This window comes from Bombus vancouverensis, chromosome 1, assembly GCF_051014615.1.
Source record: "Bombus vancouverensis nearcticus chromosome 1, iyBomVanc1_principal, whole genome shotgun sequence".
Taxonomy (NCBI): Eukaryota; Metazoa; Arthropoda; class Insecta; order Hymenoptera; family Apidae; genus Bombus; species Bombus vancouverensis.
Genome location: NC_134911.1, coordinates 18,578,172 through 18,602,364, shown reverse-complemented (window position 1 = coordinate 18,602,364; position 24,193 = coordinate 18,578,172). Strand labels below are relative to the sequence as shown.

General features: G+C 38.2%; 2 protein-coding genes across 3 annotated transcripts in view; one reads left to right on the top strand and one right to left on the bottom strand.

Annotated features, from left to right (window-relative positions):
• Nucleotides 1-24,193, bottom strand: part of LOC117153527 (protein cortex) — a 249,984-nt gene that overhangs the window by 126,851 nt on the left and 98,940 nt on the right. The gene's annotated exons all lie outside the window — the stretch shown is intronic.
• The window catches only part of LOC143303220 (uncharacterized), a 137,278-nt gene that overhangs the window by 105,245 nt on the left and 7,840 nt on the right, over nt 1-24,193 (top strand). Inside the window, exon 3 of one of the 2 annotated variants that reach the window (XM_076621977.1) lies at nt 10,747-10,795. In XM_076621977.1, coding sequence (XP_076478092.1) covers nt 10,747-10,795 — 49 coding nt within the window. Of the gene's footprint in view, nt 1-10,746; nt 11,746-24,193 lie in introns of those variants that run through there. The other variant, XM_076621971.1, reaches the window with a different exon arrangement.

Sequence of the window (24,193 nt, the reverse complement as noted above, 5' to 3'; positions counted from 1 at the left end):
CATATTTTATATTTTCATTCTTTTCGAACGTAATGTTTTGAATTAGTTGACAAGTAAATGATTGCGGATTTTATCAATACCACTTATTGTCAAAATCCGCAATCACTTAGTTGCCAACCTAATACTTTGCAAATTCTATATCTGAGTTGAATGAAGAGGAAACTAACAACCTTGCAACAGTTAAAAATTTTTCCTTTACGGTTAAAGAAAGCTAACCAATACCTGAGTGCCAAATATTCGAATTTCATCTTTATACTTCTTTATATAATGCATCTATAAGTCCTTAGATTGCTAGTTTCCACTTTCAAACTACGATGTAACCCTTAATGGGATCAATTTACGTAATCTCGTTGAAGTTAAACGAACACTAACGAAGCCACGTCCACGTTCGCCATTTCTAACGGATTTACCAGCGACATTGACGCGAGTGTTTCGTCACTTTCACAAAGAGCAGGTTTTGAAGTTTGTGAATGAAAAGTAGTTCGATAGGCAGCAGATACGTACCTGATCTTTTTCTTTAAATTTGCATCAAACTAGCGTGTAAAGATATCAATTATTTAAATTCAATAGATTATTTTCTTAAAAAGTGAGTCTATCGTCGGCAAATGGAAGATTTGTATATTGTATGCACGTAAATCGTGGGAAATTTAATAGATTAAAACGATTAATATTTTTCATTGCTCCCAATTTATACAGCGAAAAGCAGGAAAGTAAAGAAATGTCAAAATGGAAAGCTGTTATACCTCGTGCAGAGTTACGATTGATGGAAAATCGTTTTCTTTTTTATGCGTAGTTCAATTAAAAATAAAAAAACGTGTAGTTCATTAAACTAAATAGGAATATATATAATATTTTTCGATTCAATGATATTTGTAATGATACTGTGTCGTTAAGACGAAACATACCCACGTGGTTTGTTTAGCGGAGGGGAAAAAGTTTCCATCACTATGAAAAGGCGAACTAAAGTTCGCAATTTAATTAGTTCTCATTAGAAAATTATAGGATCGTCCACTTATTATAAAAACATAAATAGAATGTAATTCTCACTTTCTAATATATACAAATGAAACTCTCATCTATTGTACATAATAAATCACAATCAATTAAACGTTACAGTTAAAAAGACGCATAATATTTATATATACGTAAGAAACCTTTCTTTTTTTCTAACAGCAAAAATTAATCTGTTAATTCTCGAACCACTCATAAGCAACATCTTCATTCTCCAGCCAACAAAAGACATTCTCACGGATACTACCTCGCTAATATGCTCTACAAACCAGACTCGTTCTTCCATAAAAGGAAGTTGTAGTCTACAAAACGACCGCTCGTTTCACCTTCGTCACGAACGATTCCGCCAAGAGTTTTGACGCCGCGCCGCAGAGGCGAAACGGTTTAATAATATATATAATTCAAATGAACGATACCTATGCATACATTCGAAAGCGATTCGCAAGTCTCGGGACAGCAGGGAGAAAAACTTAAATTGGTAATTACACGGTGTGGCATTCCGCGATTTCGAGTCGTCACGAAGAGAGAACGAGGAGGAAAGAGGAAGAGAGCAAGATATAGATGGAGGGAAGGAGAAGCGACTTAATTTATTCTGGCCAATAATCGTCAGGGAAGCTGACGGCCGACCAAAATGGATTTCAGACCAGGTAGACCGACCAATGGAATGTGACACCTGGCTGCCGCGGCTCAAGTCCTTTTTCTGCCGTGTGCTGCCGTCTGGAATCACGAAACCGGACCACTTCCGTTTTTACGCGTCGGCCGCGCGCCAAATACGCGACGCGGACGCCTACCGCGGGACTCTCCAGACTCGTCGTTTTTTCACCTCCAGGGTCTCTTTAACAAACTGAAATCGTCTACATCACCGACTCAATCCAGGGTGGAATCCTTGGACCGCGAGCTGAACGCGACGCAATGGTGAGAGACGAGTCGCCGACCGGTTCTTCCGCCGATTCCGGTCATTTATCGCGGGACCAAATTTAATTGTGAGACGTGTAACGTGATTCGGGTATTAATTGTCTTGGTCGATCGGCTTGAAATCAAAATCAGATCAGAGATCGCTCGATTTTCGTTGACGCGTACGGGATTCTGCGAATTGATCGTTTGATGGGAATAGTTGGAAATTCGATTTAACGTTTAATTTTCCTCTGACGACTTTATGAACGGTGCAGATTTATTTGCATATTGCTGTATGACAACGTTCGAACTGTAGGTTAATCGCTATGAGAATTAGCTTTGTATAAGGCAGTGCGCTTTGAGCGAGACGGTTAATTATTATTTTCTTGGTTCGCGAGGAGGTCTTCCAAAAAGAATTCGACGATTTCTTATTCGCAATTTATCTTTCCTCTGTAATAATAAAACTGTTAGAAATAGAAGATAATTTCTATATTCTAGATACGATTAGAAATGATTATTTTTAAAAAACAGGAAAATATAAATCTTTGTATAAAATTCATTGATTCACCAATCCATGCTATATCCTCGTTCGATGCAACGTTTCATTCAATCGCAACAGAAAAAACAAAAAGAAAAAGGGAAAAAAACGAGAGCTAATTTTATAAAACCCATCATTCACATTTTAATTACTTTTACGTAACCGTGTTCTTCCTCCTTTAAACCATTTCCTGCAATCCAATAACAATCACGAGCCACAAAACTCGTCAAATACAATGCGATGGAGAAACTGGGGATTCAGGCGGCAATCTCTTTCGTGCATTCCATACTCCACAAAGCCAGGAGCAACAGGAACAATCATACGATCGACGTGAAAAATTTCCCTTTAACGGTAGCCTCTCGTTCCATGGGGCCGTCCGGCGTGATTGCACCAGGAGTACCGTCGGTCAGTCAATCATCCCTCGCCTCCCTTTCTCCCTCAAACGAGGATTTACGGTCTCGATCGTTTCTATTACCACGCTCGCGATCCCTCTTTACTTCTCGTTTTATCAACGCATGAAAAACCGAACCGGGGATTTTCTTCCGGCCTGCGAGCGTTCCCATAAAGTCCAACTAAGGCGCGCAGTGCAATATGCATGCTGTGCTCTGTCGTTGACTTACGTTTCTTCTCGTTAAAAGGCCTCGTAGATCGATCGGTCCCGGCATATGTACTCAAGCCTTGCTTCGTTGTTATTCCTATTTCTGTTCCTTCTCTGTCTCTCGCGATTTTACAATCAACTGTCTGCACTGCGTTTCGTCGCCCTAGCTCTAGATTCTTCTAACTTTATTTTTTAAACGAAAGCGAGAGGATCTTTGGAACGTCGAAGTTTAATCATCGCGAATAATGGGCGCAAAGGAATTTTTATATACGTATAATCGGAAAAAGATATTTTGATTTATTTTATATCGGTTTTCCCTTCAAACAGCTGACGATAATCATACCAAGCAATCGGAGATAATAGAAACGGACAATAAGTTCATAATTCGCTAGAAAAGATATTACGGTAGAACCTGTCACATCCGAGCTAATACAGAGACACAAACGTTCGATCAATGGAATTTTCTGATCATCTTTCAAAATGATCCTCTTGTCCATCGACCTGCCCTCTAGTATTAAATCTAAACGAAGATTAAGAAAATTGACAATTTACTTTCATATTTAAGAGCGACATACTCGTTTGTCTGTCGAATTGCGTAACATTAACACAGAAACTTTCGATCGTCTCACACGTTCTTTCTGGCTAACATACCACTACAATATTAAACCAAGTTTTCTCAGTTTACAAACTAATGAAGGTAGGATAGTTAAGAACTATAGCGACAATTTGTTTTCCCGTCTTTCTCTCGTGAACCCGGCATACATTTTCTCGCGCAACGATCCCTCATTTTGCTCCAATTGTTCCAACTCGTTGCGCCTTACTTCCACGCTGATCCCGACACTTTATAGGCGGTAATCTAATCCGACTGCCGATAAACATCTATCTCGATGAAAACGAAAGCGAAGTGGTCGTAGTACGCCTTGCGAATCGCCCATTAAAAATTCCATGGATCCGAGAGCTTGCACACGTTAATAAATAAACCTGCATTTATTGTTTCCGCGTCGGTGCGATCCCCTGCGGGACTTCCTTGTGAACGTTGAGGTGTCGGGTGAGAAAACCGGGACAGGATGTTAGAGTGGAAGGTGGTGATGCTGGTGGCGGGTTTAATTTACACGATTCTGTGGATAATAGTAGCCTGTCTTTACCCTTTCTAGCGTTACGTGATAGACTCGTATATTCTTTATGCGATATGCATGACTTGGTGATGTTAACAATATTTTCATAGTTATCGTAAATACACCGTTAAACAGAAAATACAGAGAATCTTGTTTTCCCAATCGCTTTCGTGATAATCGTTTTAAAGTTAATCTTTATCACAATATCAGAAATACGAAGAGTTTCAATCTGTCAAACCTATTGAACCTCTTTGTTTCTGCTGTTCTGTTCTGTTCTGTTTCTGAAAGAAACAATTGGATTTCGCAATACGATTTTATGAAAATTGATAGAGTTACAGGAAAATTATTTACGGCACGCGATTGCCTATAGGATATTGTTGAAATAATAATTTAGTTTTGCGATAAATAACGTCAAAATTATCAGGGTTAAAGATATGCATACCACACAGAAATTCTAAATATCATAACAAGTACTACTCTTTGGATATTTTATATTCTCTTGGATGCATTTTGGATGTATTTTGACATTATTAAATTTTTCATAAATATACAAACATATAATAGTAAGCGATTACATTCAAGAGATTAATAGGCTGATATATTTGAGTCATTTTAATTTGATTCGATCTCGAAATAAAGTTTAGGAAAATTTATTTCACTGTATTTGAGAAATAAAGATAAACATAAAATGAATTTTTACGGATAACTCAACTTTTACCAAGAGAAAATAGCAGTAAGAGGATAGAAGCTATTAACACAAACTTATGAAATACTTATGTAAACTCTATTCCACCGTACAACTTTAATATATATTATTATCCGTAAGCCTAGTAATTACTATAATGATCTCTTGTGCATTTACCACGTGAAATCTTTAAAGGAAGTAGTAGTACCTACTTATCAACATTCTTTAAATCTTACAATTAGTTATGAAAGAAAGGGAGAACGAAACACGTAAAAGAGGCTTTAAAACGAATGTGACAAAAAATATTCGCGAGATAGCAAAGTAAAATTCTTTCTTTTGTCATAATATAATAATTTCGAAATGTTGTAATATCCGTTCCTTTCACTTTTCAAGAAGTACACGATCGAACTAAGACGCAAGAAGCGACATGAAAATTTGTTAACGTTCAAACAAATTGAGAGAACATCCGACATTTCTAAATTAATCGATATATTAAAAGATTGTTTAAGTAAAATAGGAAATATCATTAATGCTGCTCAAATGTCAAATTCGTGCTTCCAGAAACCTTCATAGCGTTTTTCCAAAATTTAAATTCTCATAGAAGATCACACAAATATTCTGTTTATCCATCAAAGTCACAGACGTAAAGTTTCATATTTTTGTCATGAATCTTCTTAACATTAAATATACGCGATTTACAATAAATTTCTCGTACTTTAAATATGGTTGGGAATCAACGATAGAACAAAATTTAATATACATATTGACGCGCCAAATTCAAACTTCAAAGAAACGTTTCGTATACACCAACAATATACTAACAATCTGATACTTCCTGATGTTATCGTCAATCGTATTTTAATTATCGTCAGTACGATTTTTCAACCTTCTTCCTGTTTCATTCTTCGATGAAAAATAGCTATGAAATTTCCAAGTGGAAAATTATTTCGTACAGTGCGTTGTACACAAATCTTTTTCGAGCGAAACGAGTGAAGTTAAATTGTCGCAACATCCGACACAAAGTGTCCTACATAAAACCAATCGTACAGTGTCTGCGCTACGCTATGGCCAGTATAGCACGACTTTTCACTGGACACAAATTTTCAATCACCCTCGACACGTTTCCCGATTACCCCACGTTCCAGCAAGCGTGTCGATATTTGACGCGCCCGCTACTTCCCTTCTTCCTCTCTGTCCTTCCATTTGCCTGCGATCAAAACGACTGAGAATCGTTGGCTAAAATTAAAATAAGCGCACCATGAGAACGATATTTCAACGTGAGTCGACGCGGAACGATCGGCGATCCTTATGGTAGAAGGCGTGTTACAAGCCGGATAATTCGAAACAAGTGTTGCGTCTAATTTACTACTTTACACGTGGTGAATAAGTAACAGGGCGGACGCCGGTACTTTCTCTGAACGCGAATACGGCCAATCGAATTGGCGTTATGCATAATGCATTGGTCAACGGAACCGCGAAAATTTACGGACTATGCGGATACCGATGTCTCAATTATGCTCGGCTTCGGTTTAATCCGTACGGCTCGTTTGTAGACACTGGGGATTGAGATATTGATGCATGCGTCGAGAGAAAGGGGAAATGAATTAATGGTTCCTGTTGGAGTAATTCTAAATGCAAATGCGTTTTCCAGGGAAGAGAGATAGTTATTGTTGCAAGAACATTGAAGGGATCGTAGAATGTATCAGGTTGTAAGATATGAAATATCCATTTGAATGTTTCAGTTTCTTCGTGTGGATTGTATTTTGATATACCAATTGCCTGCAAAAGGATCTAATTATGTAACAGAGTATAAAATCCAATGTCGATTTATATTACTTTATTTGCTGTATACTTAGTCTGAAATATAATAGTAGTGGAAGATTTTCAATACATTCTTTGTACAGCTGTACGATAAATATGAATAGAAATAGAAATATGAGCCATCTTCACGAGTTTGAATTTAGTTATTGGGAAGTTAACATTGTTTTTGAGGGAAACGCTACTAACGAATTATCCAACGTTTGAAAAAGTAGTAGTAGTATATGAAAATTTACATTCATAAAAAGCGAAAGAGTATGTACCTTGATCGAAGATTAACATTATTTGATAAGTATTTATGGAGTAAATATTATCAAGTAATATCAATATTAATTTCATATATCTGATGTATTTTTATTTTCCAATTCAAAGGAATTTATATTAGTAAATTGTTACCTTCAACGGGTTAATCAGTAAGTAATTTAATAAAATTGCAAAGTGTCCGTTGCAACTCGTTGCTTGAGATTCTAATCAAATAACGATACAGAGTAAATATAACTTAAGAGATAGAAAATGTTTGGTAGGAGTACTATGTACTTTTAACCATTCATAATGACAGTATTAAACATTTCCTAATAAAATTTTATGAAGCGTGGATATTTCATCTGATATAACGTAGGGTGTAATTAGAAGAACTTTCAAGTCGAGTTCAAATATGCTTATTATTTTAAAAAATGAAGATCTTGCGATTAAGATCAAATAATGGCACAGGATAAATGCAGAATAAGAGCTAAAAAGTATTTAGTATGAGTCTATAATAGTAGCGTTAAACATTCTCTAATCAAATTATATGAAACGAAGATATTTCTATTAGCATATATGCTAATTATAACCTGCGTAAGAAGTATGAAAATTACGTTCAAATATTTTTGTTATTTAAAAAATGTATACACAGTTTGAAGATTTACACACATATACATGTGTCTGCGATGCCTATGAGAATACAATGGTCTAATACATTTTCTTTTAGTGTGTAATACAGGCTCTTTCACAAAAGAGTTATTTCTTATCGCATACATGATGATTCTATGGAATACGTGATAACTCACGAAGAATTAAATCCATCCATCGTTCCTAAATTTCCAAGTACTAAACTCAAACGAAACTCATTTACTTATTTATTTATTCTTCCAAATTTACACGAAACTAATTTATAGATGAATATCTTCTAAAAAAAAGGACTATCTCTGCATATTGAAATTATTTAAAAGAAGAATCGTTTCATAAAAGTTCAAATTTATCGAATTCCCTGAAACATTCAGATGGTATCGCGAACGTCTAAATCGATCTACCAGCTAAAACCATAAACACGCAAAATCACCATGAAAGCTCCAATTACTCCAGGAAGCAACGTGCATCTCTTCGAGCGCATTGAAGTCACCTTGCAACGGCGTGCACGCGATTGTTCCGCGAGTGCGCTCGAACAGCCGGATTTTCTCGATCTCGTAAGTTTCATCGTTCTGTACGCTGATATCGTAAAGTCACTAAGTCGTCGTGCGCTGGAAACCCGAACGATTTCTCGCTCGAGCGAGCAATATCGCTCATCATCGGCATACCATTGTCGATCGTCAGCGCCAAGAATCTACGAGCGCCAGGCGAGAAAGCAGGACCGAGAGACGCGATATGAAAATGCAGAAATCGTTCGTGCCCTTCCACGCGTGTCTGCTTCGTTGCAATGGATGTAATTTGAATTTTCTGATTCGATTCAACAGCCTCTCAAGCGTCTCGCTTCGCTCAACTCGATCATAAATATCTGTCCGCGGAACAGCGTCCAGCTACGAGACAAATTCTGAACGCGATTTCGTTTCAGTGACCGCGACGGAAGAATTGAATATAACATTTCTACCTAACGGTGTAACACTATCGACGGATGATTAACCTTTGGTAACCCTTCCACTTAGCCGTCGATCTCGTCTCGTTCGATTTTATGGGCGCAGCATCTGCCGTTGAGTAGATCGACTCAGCAGACGTTCGAGTTTGTTTCCTCGAGATCGGGCGAGAAATCGGAGTCGAATTTTTTAAACGACCCGATTAACATTATTTCAAGGCGTCGCATTTTGGAAAGTTGTAAAGGCTTTTATACTTTCAGGGATGTTCAAGTCTCTTGCAATATACCACGTGTCTTCTACTTCTGTATCAACGAGTAGAATATGTCATGTATGCACGTATTATGACAGGAAAATTGTTAAATCAGGAAAATTGTTATACCACCAAGCATATGTAGCAGTTACATAAGTTGTTCGATTCGTTTAATTTACTGCTGCAGCATGTCGCCAGACCTGATCATTGTATTGTTCTATCCGAAAGCAAAATTTCAGATTGTTTATCAAAGCGACGAGAACACGAAAACATACGCTGAATACGCTAAAAGAAATACGAGCTGCAGGACGAAGACAAAGGAGGAAAATATAAATTGTCATTTATGTGTACACCATCTGAACATATAAATAGTAGGTTAATAAATCTAGTTACTAAAGTTGCCTCGTGTCTCTCAGTTTTACCAAACGGATGAAAAACGTAGAAAATTTTCACGACGTTTCCAACCACCGTCAAACAGCAATAGTCAAACTATTGCAAAAAACCCGAAACGCTACCTATCAAATAGAAGTCTACTTTCTTCGTAGCAACTTAGACCGTGCAGATAGGTGCAAGCGTAACATCGGGAGTTAATAAGGGGAATAACATTAAAATTCATGCATCTACCGTGGCGAGCCGTATCTGCGTCGTCGGTTCTTGATTGTAATACCGCGAAGCTGGCCGATTAAAATCGCCGATACATAGGTGCTCTTGCGAGCGTAATAAAATACTGGCAAGGAAGGTGGAGGGAAGAAAAGAGCGCATGTGCTGCACGGAGAGATGGTCGTGCCGAGGCTGGACACAGGGGAGAACGCATTATGAACATCGGCTGCTCTAGCGGTCAGCTCTCCGTGGCCGAGCGTGGGCGTTCACGTATGATTGCTATGAGTTTATGCTCCTACACTTTGAACGCTGCGCCTCGTGCGTGATACGTTGCTGTTGCGTACTACGTATCCGAGAGAACGATTTTTCAGATCGGACGATGCCATTATTAGGATTTTGCCGCCGTTCAACGCTTCGAAGAAGCTGGCGAGAATAAAGTGTCTGGATGGTTGGTTTGGCTCGTTTAGGAGATGCTGTTTTCAAAATGGTTATTCTACGGTGTTAAGGGCTTTAGCGATGTTGAACAATGTCGCAGTTTCGTCTCGTAACATGGGTATAGTAAAGCGTTTAACGATGTATTTATATGTATTTATATGTTTATGCGCGTATGGCTATTCGCAGGAAGTTGATTATCTGACGGTCGAAGTACTTGAAATTAATTTTGTTCGTAAGCTGATTTGTAGGATGTTAGGACGATGGAAAGCAGATTTTAGTACCAATTAGACGCTACATTGTCTGATTTATGGATAAGTTGTCTACTTGGGGTTATTTAAAGGACGAGTTATTAGCAATTTTCTAGGAGGAGCCGATTTATCGAAAAATTGAATTCTCATATTTCCGTTACTCTTCTGATAAACCGATATACATATAGTTCATCTCCATCTTCTCCGTTTTGTGTTCAATATTACACAGTAGTTTAGATAATTAGAGAAATACTATAAAGAATTATATTAAAGAATTAGAAGGAACAAGGAAACTGTTTTTTGTGAAATTTTATGGAGAAATGAATGTAGAAGCAATGGAGTAGTTAAGTAATGAAACTGAAACAAGAATGAAGCAAGTAATCAGATAACAGACAATAGTTAATGATTAATAATCGATGCAATAGAAGATTGTTTGATTAAAAACGCTCAATTTTGTAGGAAATTAGAAAGATAACGAGAAATAACGGAATAATGCGGCAATAAAAATATCAACAATATCAGCGATATTGCATACCTAAACTGTGTAGAAATAAAAATAAAATACCATTCGAACGATTCCTTGAGACTTCCTCGCGTATTTAAATGTCAACGATCGGAGCTAATTGCACCTTACGCTGGATCGTACGTAGTCTCAAGTGACGCGTTATCCTTGCACCGTTGACAGTAGTCGGCAGTCGTTGACATTCGTTCTGTTTTTGTTTCAGATACGTGAAATTGGCCTGGCGGGCAGCAGAATCGGCGGGCATAATCGAGGTGAGTCAGTGGATGGTGCAGGCCTTAAACCGCTGTCGCCGGTGAAAAATTATGGAGCGATTATGGAATTTTTTCTGCGATTTGTCCTTGTCTTTTTTCGCGAGACTGAGAGGTGGAGATAGGCCATCACATGGGTAACGCGAGTATGGCTAGCCCGTGTCGAGCAAAAAGTACTCAAACGAGCCCCGATAATAGCCGAGATTATCATAGGAATTATAGTTAAATGTTCGAAGCCACTGGCTACCTGAAGCGTGCATATTCTATACAGGGTGATCCGAAAAAGTATAAGCCAGAGCTCAGAGAATTCTCAGAAAATGATGCACATAATTCTACTTTTTCGAGTATTATCAATTTTAGGTACAACAACATCTTATAATTATTCAGAATTATGAAATTTAATAATTCTATACGCTATTGAACAAAAATCTGGATGTCCCTGTGTTTCATAAAATATACGAGTTAAAAAAATATAGCGATTTAGGCTTCTGTTATCTTAAGAAGCTTCATCGTCAACAATTTATTGAGACGATGCAAATGATATCTGCATCATCCATTTTGAGCCAATAATAGGATTGGTGAAAGAAAATACAGGCGAAACACTGAGTAAATGTTCACAAGACTCTCGTCTATCTTTTAACGTTTAATCGGTACGACGCTTTGTATTAAAAATTTGTAAGATTGAAACTAAAATGGAAGCTACATTTTCTTTAAAACACAGATCCATTAACAGAAGAACGTAAAATAGAGAAGAACTAGCTGATAAAGCGGCGTATCGTAAAAATGAAACTAAGCCATAAAATACAGTATTTGGTTTGAGGATTAACGCTGGATACGACTTCCTAACATTTTTCGTTTTCACTTAGTACCTCATTTTTATAAAATAATAACGTTTTCTAAAAAGCGAGAACAACGAAGCAATTCTGGTGATCGGGCCGAGAATTTCCACAAAGATCACCCAGTGGATATCGCGGATCAAGATTCGTATCGCACGGTGTTATCAACGTTTTCTTCTACTTTCTAAGGAAGTCGGTAATCCACCGACGGACACGGATGCTCGGTCTAAACGGTCTCGCTTCGGTTTTAATCGCCAGGCTAGTGATTCATTCGTGCGCCGTTCATACGCGAACCGGCAATTTAAAATTTAACCCGCCATGTTATCGCGGTAGAATTAATGGCTGCTTTCTTGCACACCCTGTATTTGAAATCGATACACAGAAGTACATGCTAATCTACGCGGCGCAAACAGCACGGAACTGTTTGCAATTAATTTCAGAAAGCCGGTATGTAGAACTATCGAAGAGTATCTCGGAATATCGGCACCGCGGAAGTTCACTGGATCCGGCATAGCGGCGTATATTAAAATGCATCCAGCCCGTAATAAGACTAAACTCCGTAATGTACACAAGTGTTATTTATTTAGCTGCACTATGAATATTGCCACTTCGTCCTGCCTCGACCGTAAAATCTCCACCGTATCGCGAACAGTCCGTGGGATGTCCGGGATCGATTAATCAAACGTTTTACGATAACATCGGTACTTAATTTTTCAGGTCCTCAATTACGTTATCACGGTTTTTCTATCGCAATTCTTATTCTGAATACTTAAAAACTGAGCAAATAGTACGTACAAATATATTAAGTAGAAATATCTTTCGCGATCGATAAAATATAAATGCGTATAACGGTACCGATGTATAACTATATGCGACAATTATTATTTTAAAAAACTAAATGGAATTCGTTTGATTCACATCGTTTTTGTTTCCGTTATCGATTCATTCGTACGTATAAAACACAGCTTATGAGTGGCTTCGTAAGCGCAACAATACGAACTAGTCTAAGAAGACGAAATAAACTGCCATCATATACGTACGATGAAACTTTATTTCCATGTAATTACATTGTTTTCGAGTGTTAACATCATCTTGTAATACCTGAGATTCCATTTCAACGTGAATGATACGAACGAAGCATCAAAGTATAAAATCCATGGAAATCTATTCGTTCTAACGTTGGAAATTTGATTCTCGTTCGGAAAATAACGAATTCGTTAAAATATAAATCTATCTGAATTCTAATAAAATGTTGTTTAAAGTTCGAACGATGGCTTTGAGTCTATACAAAAATATAATTACGAATCTCAAACGATCTATGACCATATCTGTATCTTTTTCTAACTAACTAATCTCTAAAACAGCCAACATTACAAGCACGAAAAACACTGACATGGATAATAATTCTTTGTCGAAAGAAAAACCAAACGAGCTTAATAGACACCATATCTTTCAAGTGCAGCGAACTTTTTACGCTCGAAGTTATGGCAACCAGTTTAAAGAAAACCACGTCCCTGAGTACTCATTTAACGTTGACGAGTCTAGCTGTCTTCATCACGAAGTTTCAATCGCGACTTCGCTCTTAAAGGAAAGCGTTCGATCTACGAGATCAATTTACGACTACGATTTCTTCCCTTTTTTTGATCAGACGAAAGGAAATAGTCGATCGACGCATTCCAAGCCTATTCAAACATCATCAGCGAAATCCGAAGAAACAGCATACAGGCGAAGGCAGAAGAAAAAGGAGAGAACGGGGCGAGTAACGTAACGTGCACGGTCTAAGCGGCACTGATGTCTTTCATTTAAATACATCTTCGATTAATCAGCCGGCTAACAAAAGGAGGAACCCGAAGAAATCACGGATCGATGATTTTACCGCTTTGACGACACACATACGTCTTCTGTCGGCTCGAACGAGCAGATGTCTGGCATCGGTGCTTGTCTTCGACAATTCAATAAAGCATTTCTTCCGAGTAGTGCCGTGTTCCGGCGAGCTCTCAGCCTCGTTCGCGTCTCGTCTAGGCGGAGCGCGGCTATGTTCTAGTGAGAACATCATCGATCATCATTAGCTGCTGCTCCACGAGCGCTGTATCCACCTCTAGTACCAACATGCTAGCCGGAAATTATTTAAGCGGCTGTCGTACCAAAAATCGAGCCGCGTTCCTTCGATCATCCAATCTTTCTTCTCTTTTCCCTTTTTCTACCATTATCCGGCCACCAGGTTTGCTCGTTTCAACGGATAATTAATAACACATTCGATCGGAAAACGATTTTATGACGGATCGTTCAACGATTCTTTCTTGAACCATTTTGATGAGTGATGATGCGTGACTCGGCGTTTAATTGCCGAGCGAATCGAGAAACTTGTTCGGTAAAGTTGTTTGCGTTAGTCGTTGAAGGGTCGTTGATAGCTCTTAAAACATTTTCTTAGAATTACACACGTAACTTAACTAATCGTGTTTGGTTATCAAATGTTGCGAAGTTTGTATTACAGAAGTTGCAACCTGCCGAGGAAAATTAATTTCACCAGATGACCGCACTTCCGTGAATATTTCGCGAATCTTTCTCGATCTTAAAAATATATTTTATTAAAAATCTAGTCCAATCATCGTTGGTTATAAAACCTAAGTTTCCATAAACTAAAACTTATACAATAAATATAGGAAATTAATATTTTGATCGTATTACCACGAAAATTTATATAAGCAATTAATCTTCCACAAGATTTTTAGCTGGTACGAATTTACGCGCATTAACTTATCTTGACAACATTAGCCATCTTTCATCCTGATATGTAACGCAATTAAATAAATCTATGTCGAAACGAAATAGCCCGAGTCCACCTATAAATCAACCTAACAATTCAGCCCGTCAATTACTATCAATAAACCAAAAACGATTCCATTAGAACGCTATACGAAACACTTGTAAATACCTTTCTCTTCGGCGATCGCGATATTTAAACGAGAAGGCAGATCGTCGTTCATCGAATCAGCGTTTAGTTTCGAGGAGACTGTTGGATCGTCGTTTCCGATCGTTTCAGGCCACGATCGAGCTCCTCGTTAGGGAGAAATTTATGATAATACAAAGCAACGTCTGTTTATGACGGAAGAAGGCGGAACGACATTAAAGGGCGAAAGGGATACTAATGCAAACGATTGGACAGAACCGGGTATGAAGCTTAGATAATGCATCGTGCTCGGTTTAAGCAGAGAAAAATCCCGTTTCTTTAGTCACTGGAATAATTCGATTCTCCCTGCTCATGATTCTAGTCGTTCTTGTTCGCTGGATTATGCTGGTTCCTTGCCACAAATACGCTATTCAGTAGTTACGTGGCGCGTTTACATTTCTCTGATTTACTTTGCGTAACTGGACTGAATAAGATATTTCCAAGTTACTGGCGGAAGTATCTGTATTTTAGTTGAATTTCGGCTTTCAAGTCCTGTATTTTAAATAAATGCATAACATGCGATGAAGATAATATATTATATTACATTGCAACGTAGTGTGCGCGTGTCAAAAATAAGGAAAACTGGTTATAACTGGTTTATTCCAAGAAAAGCTGAAACGATATGAACGTTTATGTTACGGAAATATTTTAATACTTAAAAGATTTTAAACCACGCCAAGTAAAGTTTCCATTTCACGAGTGATGAAAGGTAAAATTACAACAAAATAATTCCTCATTTTAAAAACAAAACGAGAAGAAACTACAATTTCCAGAGTTTGCAACCCCCTATTCGTTCACTAGAAATTCATTAACGTAAACTCTGCACATCCGACTCGCGATACAAGACCTCGTCTACCACAACGGATAATCTAGCGTTATCGAAAACGCGAGACAAATCTGTGTCCGGTGAAATTAACACACGTTCGTGTATCTTTTGGTTATCTGTAAGCAGGCGTGTGCCCAAGCTGGGAAAACACACGTCCGCGTATAAACTACGCGTGTACGTACAGTGATACGTATCCTGATAGCCAACAGTCAACCAGCACGATAAAGCATAAGTTAGGAAAAGAGGCGCACGTGTTTATGCGTGATGGTGTGCAGTCGAGGCCCACGCAGCCTGGCAACTAAGCGAAGCGGAGGACGCAAGAACGCCGTCACGATCTATCGATCAGCCGCGACGATCCGGAGAAGGTACGCGCGTAAATCTTCCACTCGATCGGTGCCTGGGAACGAGACTGTCGTCGCTAGCAGATATCGCCCTTCTCTTCCTTTTTCCGCTTGTCCGATCTCTTATTCTACTTGTTATCGAAACGACAGATTTTCACCTAGCGCACGATCCTCGAGGAAATGCATCATAGTTCGACGTAATTGGATGCGAGACTGATAACGTATCGAGAAAAAATAGTCTCATTAGGAAATTTTTCATCTGATAAGATAATGAAAGTTGACAGTATGAATAACATGGGATATATAATTATTTGATGGAATTTTTGATTCTACGAAACGAGATATATAGCTCTGATATAAAATATGGGAAAACTAGTTAGTTACGAGAATTTTTATATACTACGATAGAGAAAGTCGATAGCACTTATTTAAGGGAACTTTTTGCTTTCCTTAAAGCAAATTTCCTGAGGAAATTTTTAATTTTACGGAACTAAATGAATCGCTGCTAATTTATCGAGAAAAGTCGAGCAAATTGCAATGTAATAAGATTATAGAAGCTAATAACGAAACTTTATGGAATGTTGCGTGCAATATACAAGTCTTGCATATTAGTTAAAATTTTGCATTTCTCAGAACTGAACGGGAGATTAGAAAAACATTGATTAGACAAGAGAATGCCGATGTGACGAGTTAATAGCAACAATTATAGAGAAAATTATGACAAATATCATTGAGTCTTATAGATTAATTTGTCACGTGAAAAATTATTTAGTAACTAACTAAAAGGCTTATATTCTATTTACATATATTTTATATTTCTATTCACTCTATGAAGTATTTATGATAATCTTGTACGCATTCGTGTATTTATTTATTTCAGAAATTTAAACATTTGTATACCACTCGTAGAATCATTCAAAATTAATATAATTTCTTACAGACCGGATCACCTGAGTTATTTTAATCTGACACAGGTATGTAAATCGCATTGCATCGATGAATTAATTCGTCGATCAGTATCATCGTTCAATGCATAGTTTCGTAATTTTGAATTTCCAAAATGCGTGAACCTTCTGGCTATTTGATGTTTCAGCAACCATTTCGCCTATTTCACGCTCAATCATTGCGACATTTGAGACTCCCAACACGCATTACTTCCGCATAATTCAGCCTTCAAAGACAACATACTTCAACGCAGGCTTCGAAAACAACAATTCTCTCTGCTAAGAAATCAGACATTCGATCCAGGGTCTTCAGCAACGAATAACTCCTCCGCCCCCGTATGTTTCCCGTTTTTTCTCAACATCCGCATGCACGTGTACTATTCCACGATGTATCCGCTTCGAGCATTCGCCGGTGGAATCGACACTCGATACCTAAGCGTAGGGTGGTACGCGATTCCCGAGTGTCGCCATGCGTGTAACGGTCCATTAATTACGCGATTAATTACCTCCTAATTACCAGTATCTCCTCTTTGGCCTGTTTCGTTCCGTGGCGAGTGAGTGTATTCTCGAGTTCCGTCCAGACTCCTACGAGACGACTTCGCGGCGTGACACGCGAGCTTCTCGTCCAACGAAGAAGAACCTTAAATCTGCCTACCTGTCAGCTCGACTGTCTCGCTGTCTTCCCGCGACTGCGCGTCTTCCAAATGGTACGCGTGTCCGTGGTAGGATCGTGCGGCGTAAAGATGGCAGGTGAAATACGTGCGTGCGCTCCTTTGCTTCCCTGGCGAGCATTCGCATTTCAAATTGAACGGAATATTCGCTTAATACAGATATAGCGATTCTGACAGTTGGTAATTACCAGACTGCCGGCTTTCATGCGAATTCATATTTTTCAGAATATGATTAAACGAGTAGAACCCCGGTTGTTATAGAAACCACTATATTTTAGGATACTTTATACATTTTTGTATATCACGCGCATTCTCTGCAATTTTTCACTTTTAAATTTCCTGCAAACAAACAAAAATACGGCACGTACTAATTACGATTTATCGTCACTGACGGTTTCATTCGTTTAAGTCAAGACGCTACTTAGTTAGTTAGCCATATTGTTGTTAGAGTTTGTTGAAACGTCTGTTAGATTTTCGTAACGATTAATCACAAGTATTTCATCTTGTTGTTTGTTATTTTAATGACGAAATTGGCTGAAGGTAAAAAAGTGATTGAATTTGTATCAATTATTGGGGAAACTTCCGAAAATGTTTATTTTGTATTCCATGCACGTATTTTACTCGATGACAACATTATGAGGACATTTAAATTAGCAGAGATATTAGGAGAATATGCGAGAATATTTGCACAGTAGGTTTGCAAACGCGGAGATTACGCGTACCGTATCGGTGGTTACATTTGTGTCTGTATAAATAATTCAGTGGCGAATTATTCGAGATACGTACATCTTGATAATTTGTGTTTCGCGTACCATAACTGCGTTAAAGAGTCACATATTAATCTTTGATTTATGTTCTTTTGAACGTAAGCATCGTTTAATTGCAGACTAAAAATTAAAGTGCAAATGTATTTGAGATACATTTATGTCTCGTAATAAAGATAATTTCAGTTATATAAATTATAAATTCTCCAATATAAGTTTGCAGAAAAATTTATGGTATATGAATGAACATAATTCATACACTCCATATCGATAAATAATAGACAATCTTAATCGTAATAGTTAAAATTAGATTATTCTTGACGATCTCGGAAAGTACTCTTGACGATCGCCAACTAAGTTTAATTGATCAACTTTCTCAGCTTTAGCTTGGAAGTTGTTCCTGACACGGCTGGATCAACGAGGGTTGCCATAATTTCATGTATCCGGTGATCCGGTCGAATAATAATATAAACCGGTCCGATAGTAATGGCAATTATAAGAAATATTATCGAGTCAAATGCTAATGGTGATGTCGCCTTTCAGTAATATATCAATCGCCTGGCATCGGGGGATATTATCGCAAGTCAATTTAAAATGTCAACTTAAAATGAATATGTAACACGCGTATGTCAATATTAAGCATGTTACGAAAATTTTTCAATATCTCGAAAATATTTGAAACACGACCGCCGTTATCTTAGGAACAAGTTTACGAAAAGGTATTTCTGTCTTTTTGATATATTGCGTTTCTACGTTGTTGTTGAAGGAAATATTTATAAATGCGCTGCTGGTAAACACAACAATATTTTTCAATCTAGTTACTTCGCGTTACTACGAAATAGCGAGATTATTCAGAAGATCTCACAAGAATACAAATTATATCTATAACTTTACAATCTTTCCTAGAAGTTTAAAAAACGGCTTAAGAATAAATTTTTGTATATTCAGCTGAGATTAGCATATATACGTAAATTGCTCCCTTAAGATCGTAACGCTATTTTACAACATACATTGTATAAATAAGCAATAATTCTCTATTTAAATAATTCTTATTTAACGGTTGAAATTATTTAAAACGTAAAGTATTTACATTCTTCAATAAATAGAATTATTATATGCAGAGAATGAATTCTATATTTTCAATCAATCCATGATACCTAAGTACATATGCTCGACCCTAACATTTACCGCCTAAGCATTAAACTATTAAACATGAAAGTTTTATAAATAAATGTTAAATGTAAATCTCAAATCAGTGACCGATATTCCCAGCAACCGATCGAAACCACCCAGTCGATCTCGCGTTCCACCAAAGAGAACGCCTCTTTCTCTCGCGACTAACCGCGACTTGACACGAAATGCCGGTACATTCTCCGCGTTTCTTCCGCGCGAATTACTTTAAATCATCGTTGTAATGGTTGACCGCGCCTATTCCTACACGACGGTTACGCGATGTTAATGAGTGCACGCGAATCGTTCGCGCCCAGTATGCAGTCGTAATTATATCGCGACTACTGGAAATCTTTCCGCGATCTACGATAACTGCACGTCACCTGGCGAGGTTGCCTAGCCACGAACACGCAATTCCCGGCCGATTTCCAGCAACCAGCAAGCTCCAAGGCACGAACGACCTGCAACACGCTTCGTCTCACTCGCCAGCCACTTCCAGTCTCTTCTACCATTTCGAATTCCACGAAAGAGAAAACTATGAAGGCCAATAACAAGCAAATATTTCTACCTAACCCTAACACGCAAGCTGAGCGGACTTCTGGCAGTGTTCGATTATTGCATTCTCAACGGACCTTCCTTGTGTTTCGAGGTTAATAATTCGATAATTTCGACCGACGATTAAAACATATTTATAGACGCATAATTCCTTCTATCATTTCGAATCGCACGAAAGAGAAAGCTGTAAAGGCCAATAACGAGCAAATATCTCTAGCTAGCCCTGAAACACAAGCCGAATGAACTTCAATATTTGACTATTACATTGCCAACCAACCTCTCTTTCGCTATTTCGAATTCTACGAAAGAGAAAAATGCGAAGGCCAATAACGAGCAAATATTGCCAACTAATTCTAACACGCAACCTGAATGGTCTTCTGGCAATATCAGGCCATCGTATTTTCAACGAGCAATCCGTTTCATTCGATGGTTAAAAATTCGACAATTTTAATCGACGATCGAGAGACATTCGATTTCTGTCAGTCAACAACGACACCTCCGTATCGTATTTTGATGCTGAAAGATTCGAGAACTTGGCCAGCTGGTTCTCCGAGCAGGGCCAAGATTCTTCGAGTCTTGGTACAACATCACGAGCCAGCGTTTCCTGCACTTTTACGTACTTACTCACAGGCGGCTTAAGTGGCCCCGCTCCTTGTCGAGTGCACGTGCGACTACACGAGCGCGTACTTAATGGGCCGCGTGGCCCGCGGTACCTGTCTGGTACTCAGCGCCGGTACCCACAGGTATTACGACCATCGGTTCCTATTAAACCGGGAGCATCCCGCGATTTACTCGAATCCAGAATCCCGTTCATGTAAGCTATGTGCGTGTGGTAAAACGGCTGTCGTGAAAATCTTATCTTTTTCTGTTTCTACCATTGCGTGATGCTCCTCGTTCGAATTGCTTGCATCGTTCCTACCTTCCTTATTTCTTCTCCTTCCTTTTTCATTTATCATTTTTTCTCTTTTCTTTCTTTTCTATTAAATGAGAGGAGAACGATAAATCTTGCGTTTTTCCAAAAGGTGGAAGGGAAATTATAATCTTGGACGATTTTCCTTTTCGAAATTTATTTGATTCACGTCACGTTGGAATTTTTCTTTTTCTTTTCTTGTTCTTTTTTCTTTTGTTAAATGGGATGGGAAAGACGCACAAATACAGCGTTTTATTAAAAATCGTAATGGGGATTATAATCTCGAGGGATTTTCGTGCTCGAAGTGATTTATTTGCTACGCATCAGGTCGGATTATAATGTTGATGGCTTTCCAGTCTGGATCCGCGTTACCGCAAAGGAAGTTCAACGCCAATAAGAAGATAACCTGCTCGCTTCGGTGAAGTTTAATTTAATTATCCCGCCTCGTGTTCTCGTGTGTTCGCGTTCTCTTTCTTCTCCGAACGAGTCTATGCGTCGCTTCTTATCAAGATTGCGATCTTTCTGCGCCACGATGCTTCTCGCACTTGCATTCTCATTTTTGTTCAGGTAGTAAAAAATTGAGATTAACCCAAGTTCTTCACCATCGTAGATAGCTTTTTTGTTGAACATGCTCTAAGATGGATTAAGATTTGCTTGTCTCCATTTAAAATGAAGTTTGTGAAAAAGATTTAAGCTATGTCGTTAGCACAAAGGTAAAAAGTTTGCTTTTTAGGCGAGTTTTATTCATTTTTAGACGTCGACAATTTTCGACTCTAGTATTTTTGTTAACAAAAAAGTCTTTTAATTTAATTTGAAGGGTAAAATTCTATTTTCGACGAATTTTCTATTTCACGACATATACGAAGTATTTGAGTATGAGTATGACATTACTGGTAATGGTGATTGTGAGAGTTTTTAAGTACCTCGATGAAACAGCAACTTGAATTTTTTCCACGACATCGAGAATACGTTCATAGATTGCTTACGGTTGTGAAAATAGAAAACTTAAGTATATTATAAGTTATAACTACACAACATTCCTGCATATCATTATATATGCAGAAAAATAAAACTCCTGATTGGCGAATCGCTCTTCAATATACCGAATAGATTATGTATATTAGGTTGTCCGAAAAGTATCTTTCTTTCGCAAACGTGTTTTTTACAGCAGTGCACTTTTATACAAACGTGAAACCAAGTCTGTGAAATGTCGCAGTGTTTATTTCAACAGAACATCGTACGTAATTCGACAAAATAATATAAAACAAAAAACGTTGTGTGTCTATTATTTCCTCATAAAACGAACGAAACTTTTTCGACAGTTTAATACATTTTTCCAAGTGTGACTCTATTAACAGCGTTATCTCACGCCATAAGACCACGTGTATCTTTATTTTACATACACGCACGTACGACAGAATTTAAGTATCTTTTATCAATTACAAAATTTTCTATAAACGACTCGTCGCAACGGAAAGTATTAATTTATAGACCCTTCGGAGGCCTGAAATGAAATAAAATTATCATACAGCCTACAGGAGCACGATAAACTGTCCCAACTAAATACATAATTTTAAATCTACACCCCAAGGGATGGAACGCTCGCATTCTTCGCGGAATTCTTCAAAAAGACAACCTCGTCGAGCAACTAACAACGCACTTTGTTCCTTCCCCGCGTCTCCTTTGTATCCAAACATGCTCTTCTCCCTGTACAAGTGTACCTACAATTTACCGATAAATATTCATTCCGCAGCATGTTTCAATGCCCCGGCCCATAATACTACGTTCGCTGGAAGACCAGTTTGCTGCGCAACTTTCGACCGATATAATAACCCGGCCGTTATCGTTATCGCTCATCCTGTATTGCCGCTTACAGATTTTTCTAGGCTATATTATTCCCACGTAACGATTGCAATAAATTCAGGCGACCGTGCGTACAGAACATCGAGCGAGCTCGATGCCATCGAGACGCTTACACGTTCCGTACCGGTTCCATCGCGCATTAAGACTATCGAGTTCAATTAAATGGACGCGGTGCTCCCCCAATTTATTTCTGCAAAATCTTCGAGAATCGTCGATTAAATAAACCCTCCGTGCTTAGTCTCGTAAACAGCGAATCGGTTAAGATAGAGACCATTTCCAGATACTTTTCTTTCTCCTGAGGATCAACGCGCACGCGTACACGATATTCTAGATGGATGGACAATATATCGATCCATTTAATTAGCTTATACTACAATTTCGTACATAGAGGCCATTTTGTCGAGCTCGAACTTGAACCTTTACGTTGCTGAGAAACGACGAACCTGTTTCGGTATAGTGGATAGCGACGTTGGCTTTGCTTTCGAGATCCAGTTTCTTGGTTTAAGATTACGGTTAGGCTGATCGGAGGGTAAGGTAATGGGGAAGAGGATTGTCTACAGGATTTGAAGAGCGTATGCACGAACGAAAATGGCTGACTGATGGAGCTGGAGTATGAGGGTTACATTAAAGAAAATTCTCGAGATTTATCCGAGAAAATTAAGAATAATCCTGCGAATTCTACGAAGGATAGCATGGTTGGAATATATAAACTGGATTGGTCTCTTATTTCTTTCTTTGCAATTAAACTACTAATTTAGATTTCAAAGTTGATTGTTCACTTGGTGCGTGCATTTATCTCTTCGATTTCCAGTTAAATTTATATCTGTGTAATATTCACCATAAGAATAATAATTCCTCCTTATGTACAATTAAATCGTCACGTTCAAATCGCTTCTCACTTACAACTATCGTGTGCACGAATAAAAATATATATCTCAAATATTCGAACTTAGTGCATTCACATCTACTAAAATATAGCTACACGCTAGTTACACTTTTTTTCATCGGAAAGATATTCATTCCAAATAATAATGTCTATTTTAACAAGCTATTTACTACTTCACTTGTGTCTGTATATCAGTCTATCGAAACACGCAAACTCAAAAGCTCAACACACGGTATGTAGCGTTACTATTTAGAATCCGTGTACGATAATTGAATGGACGCACAGTATGCATCAGTAGCAACAAATAACACGTTAAACTCTCGAGCCTTAATAACTCTAATCCTCAGAGCGTGAAGCTTGGAAGCACGACTGTAGCTTTAAAAACGCAAACTCCTAGCTTACTTTAATACCACTAATTCCAATCACGGAACAATAAAACCGTGGTTTATCCCGAGCGTCCCGCTGGTTTCCTCGCATGTAAATCCGCTGCTGTTCCCGCGGCGATGCACGTGGTTTTCTTTACGATTTCTTCGGCCGGAATACCGATGCTGGCCCGTGCCAATTAAAGAGGAACGAATTATTATATCGCATTGTGCGACGGAAAAGGGATCGACCGGCGGGACCATCTAATTAGCTTCGCCCTCATTTAGCACGGCTAGAGGCGTGCTTCCGTACGCGTGAACCC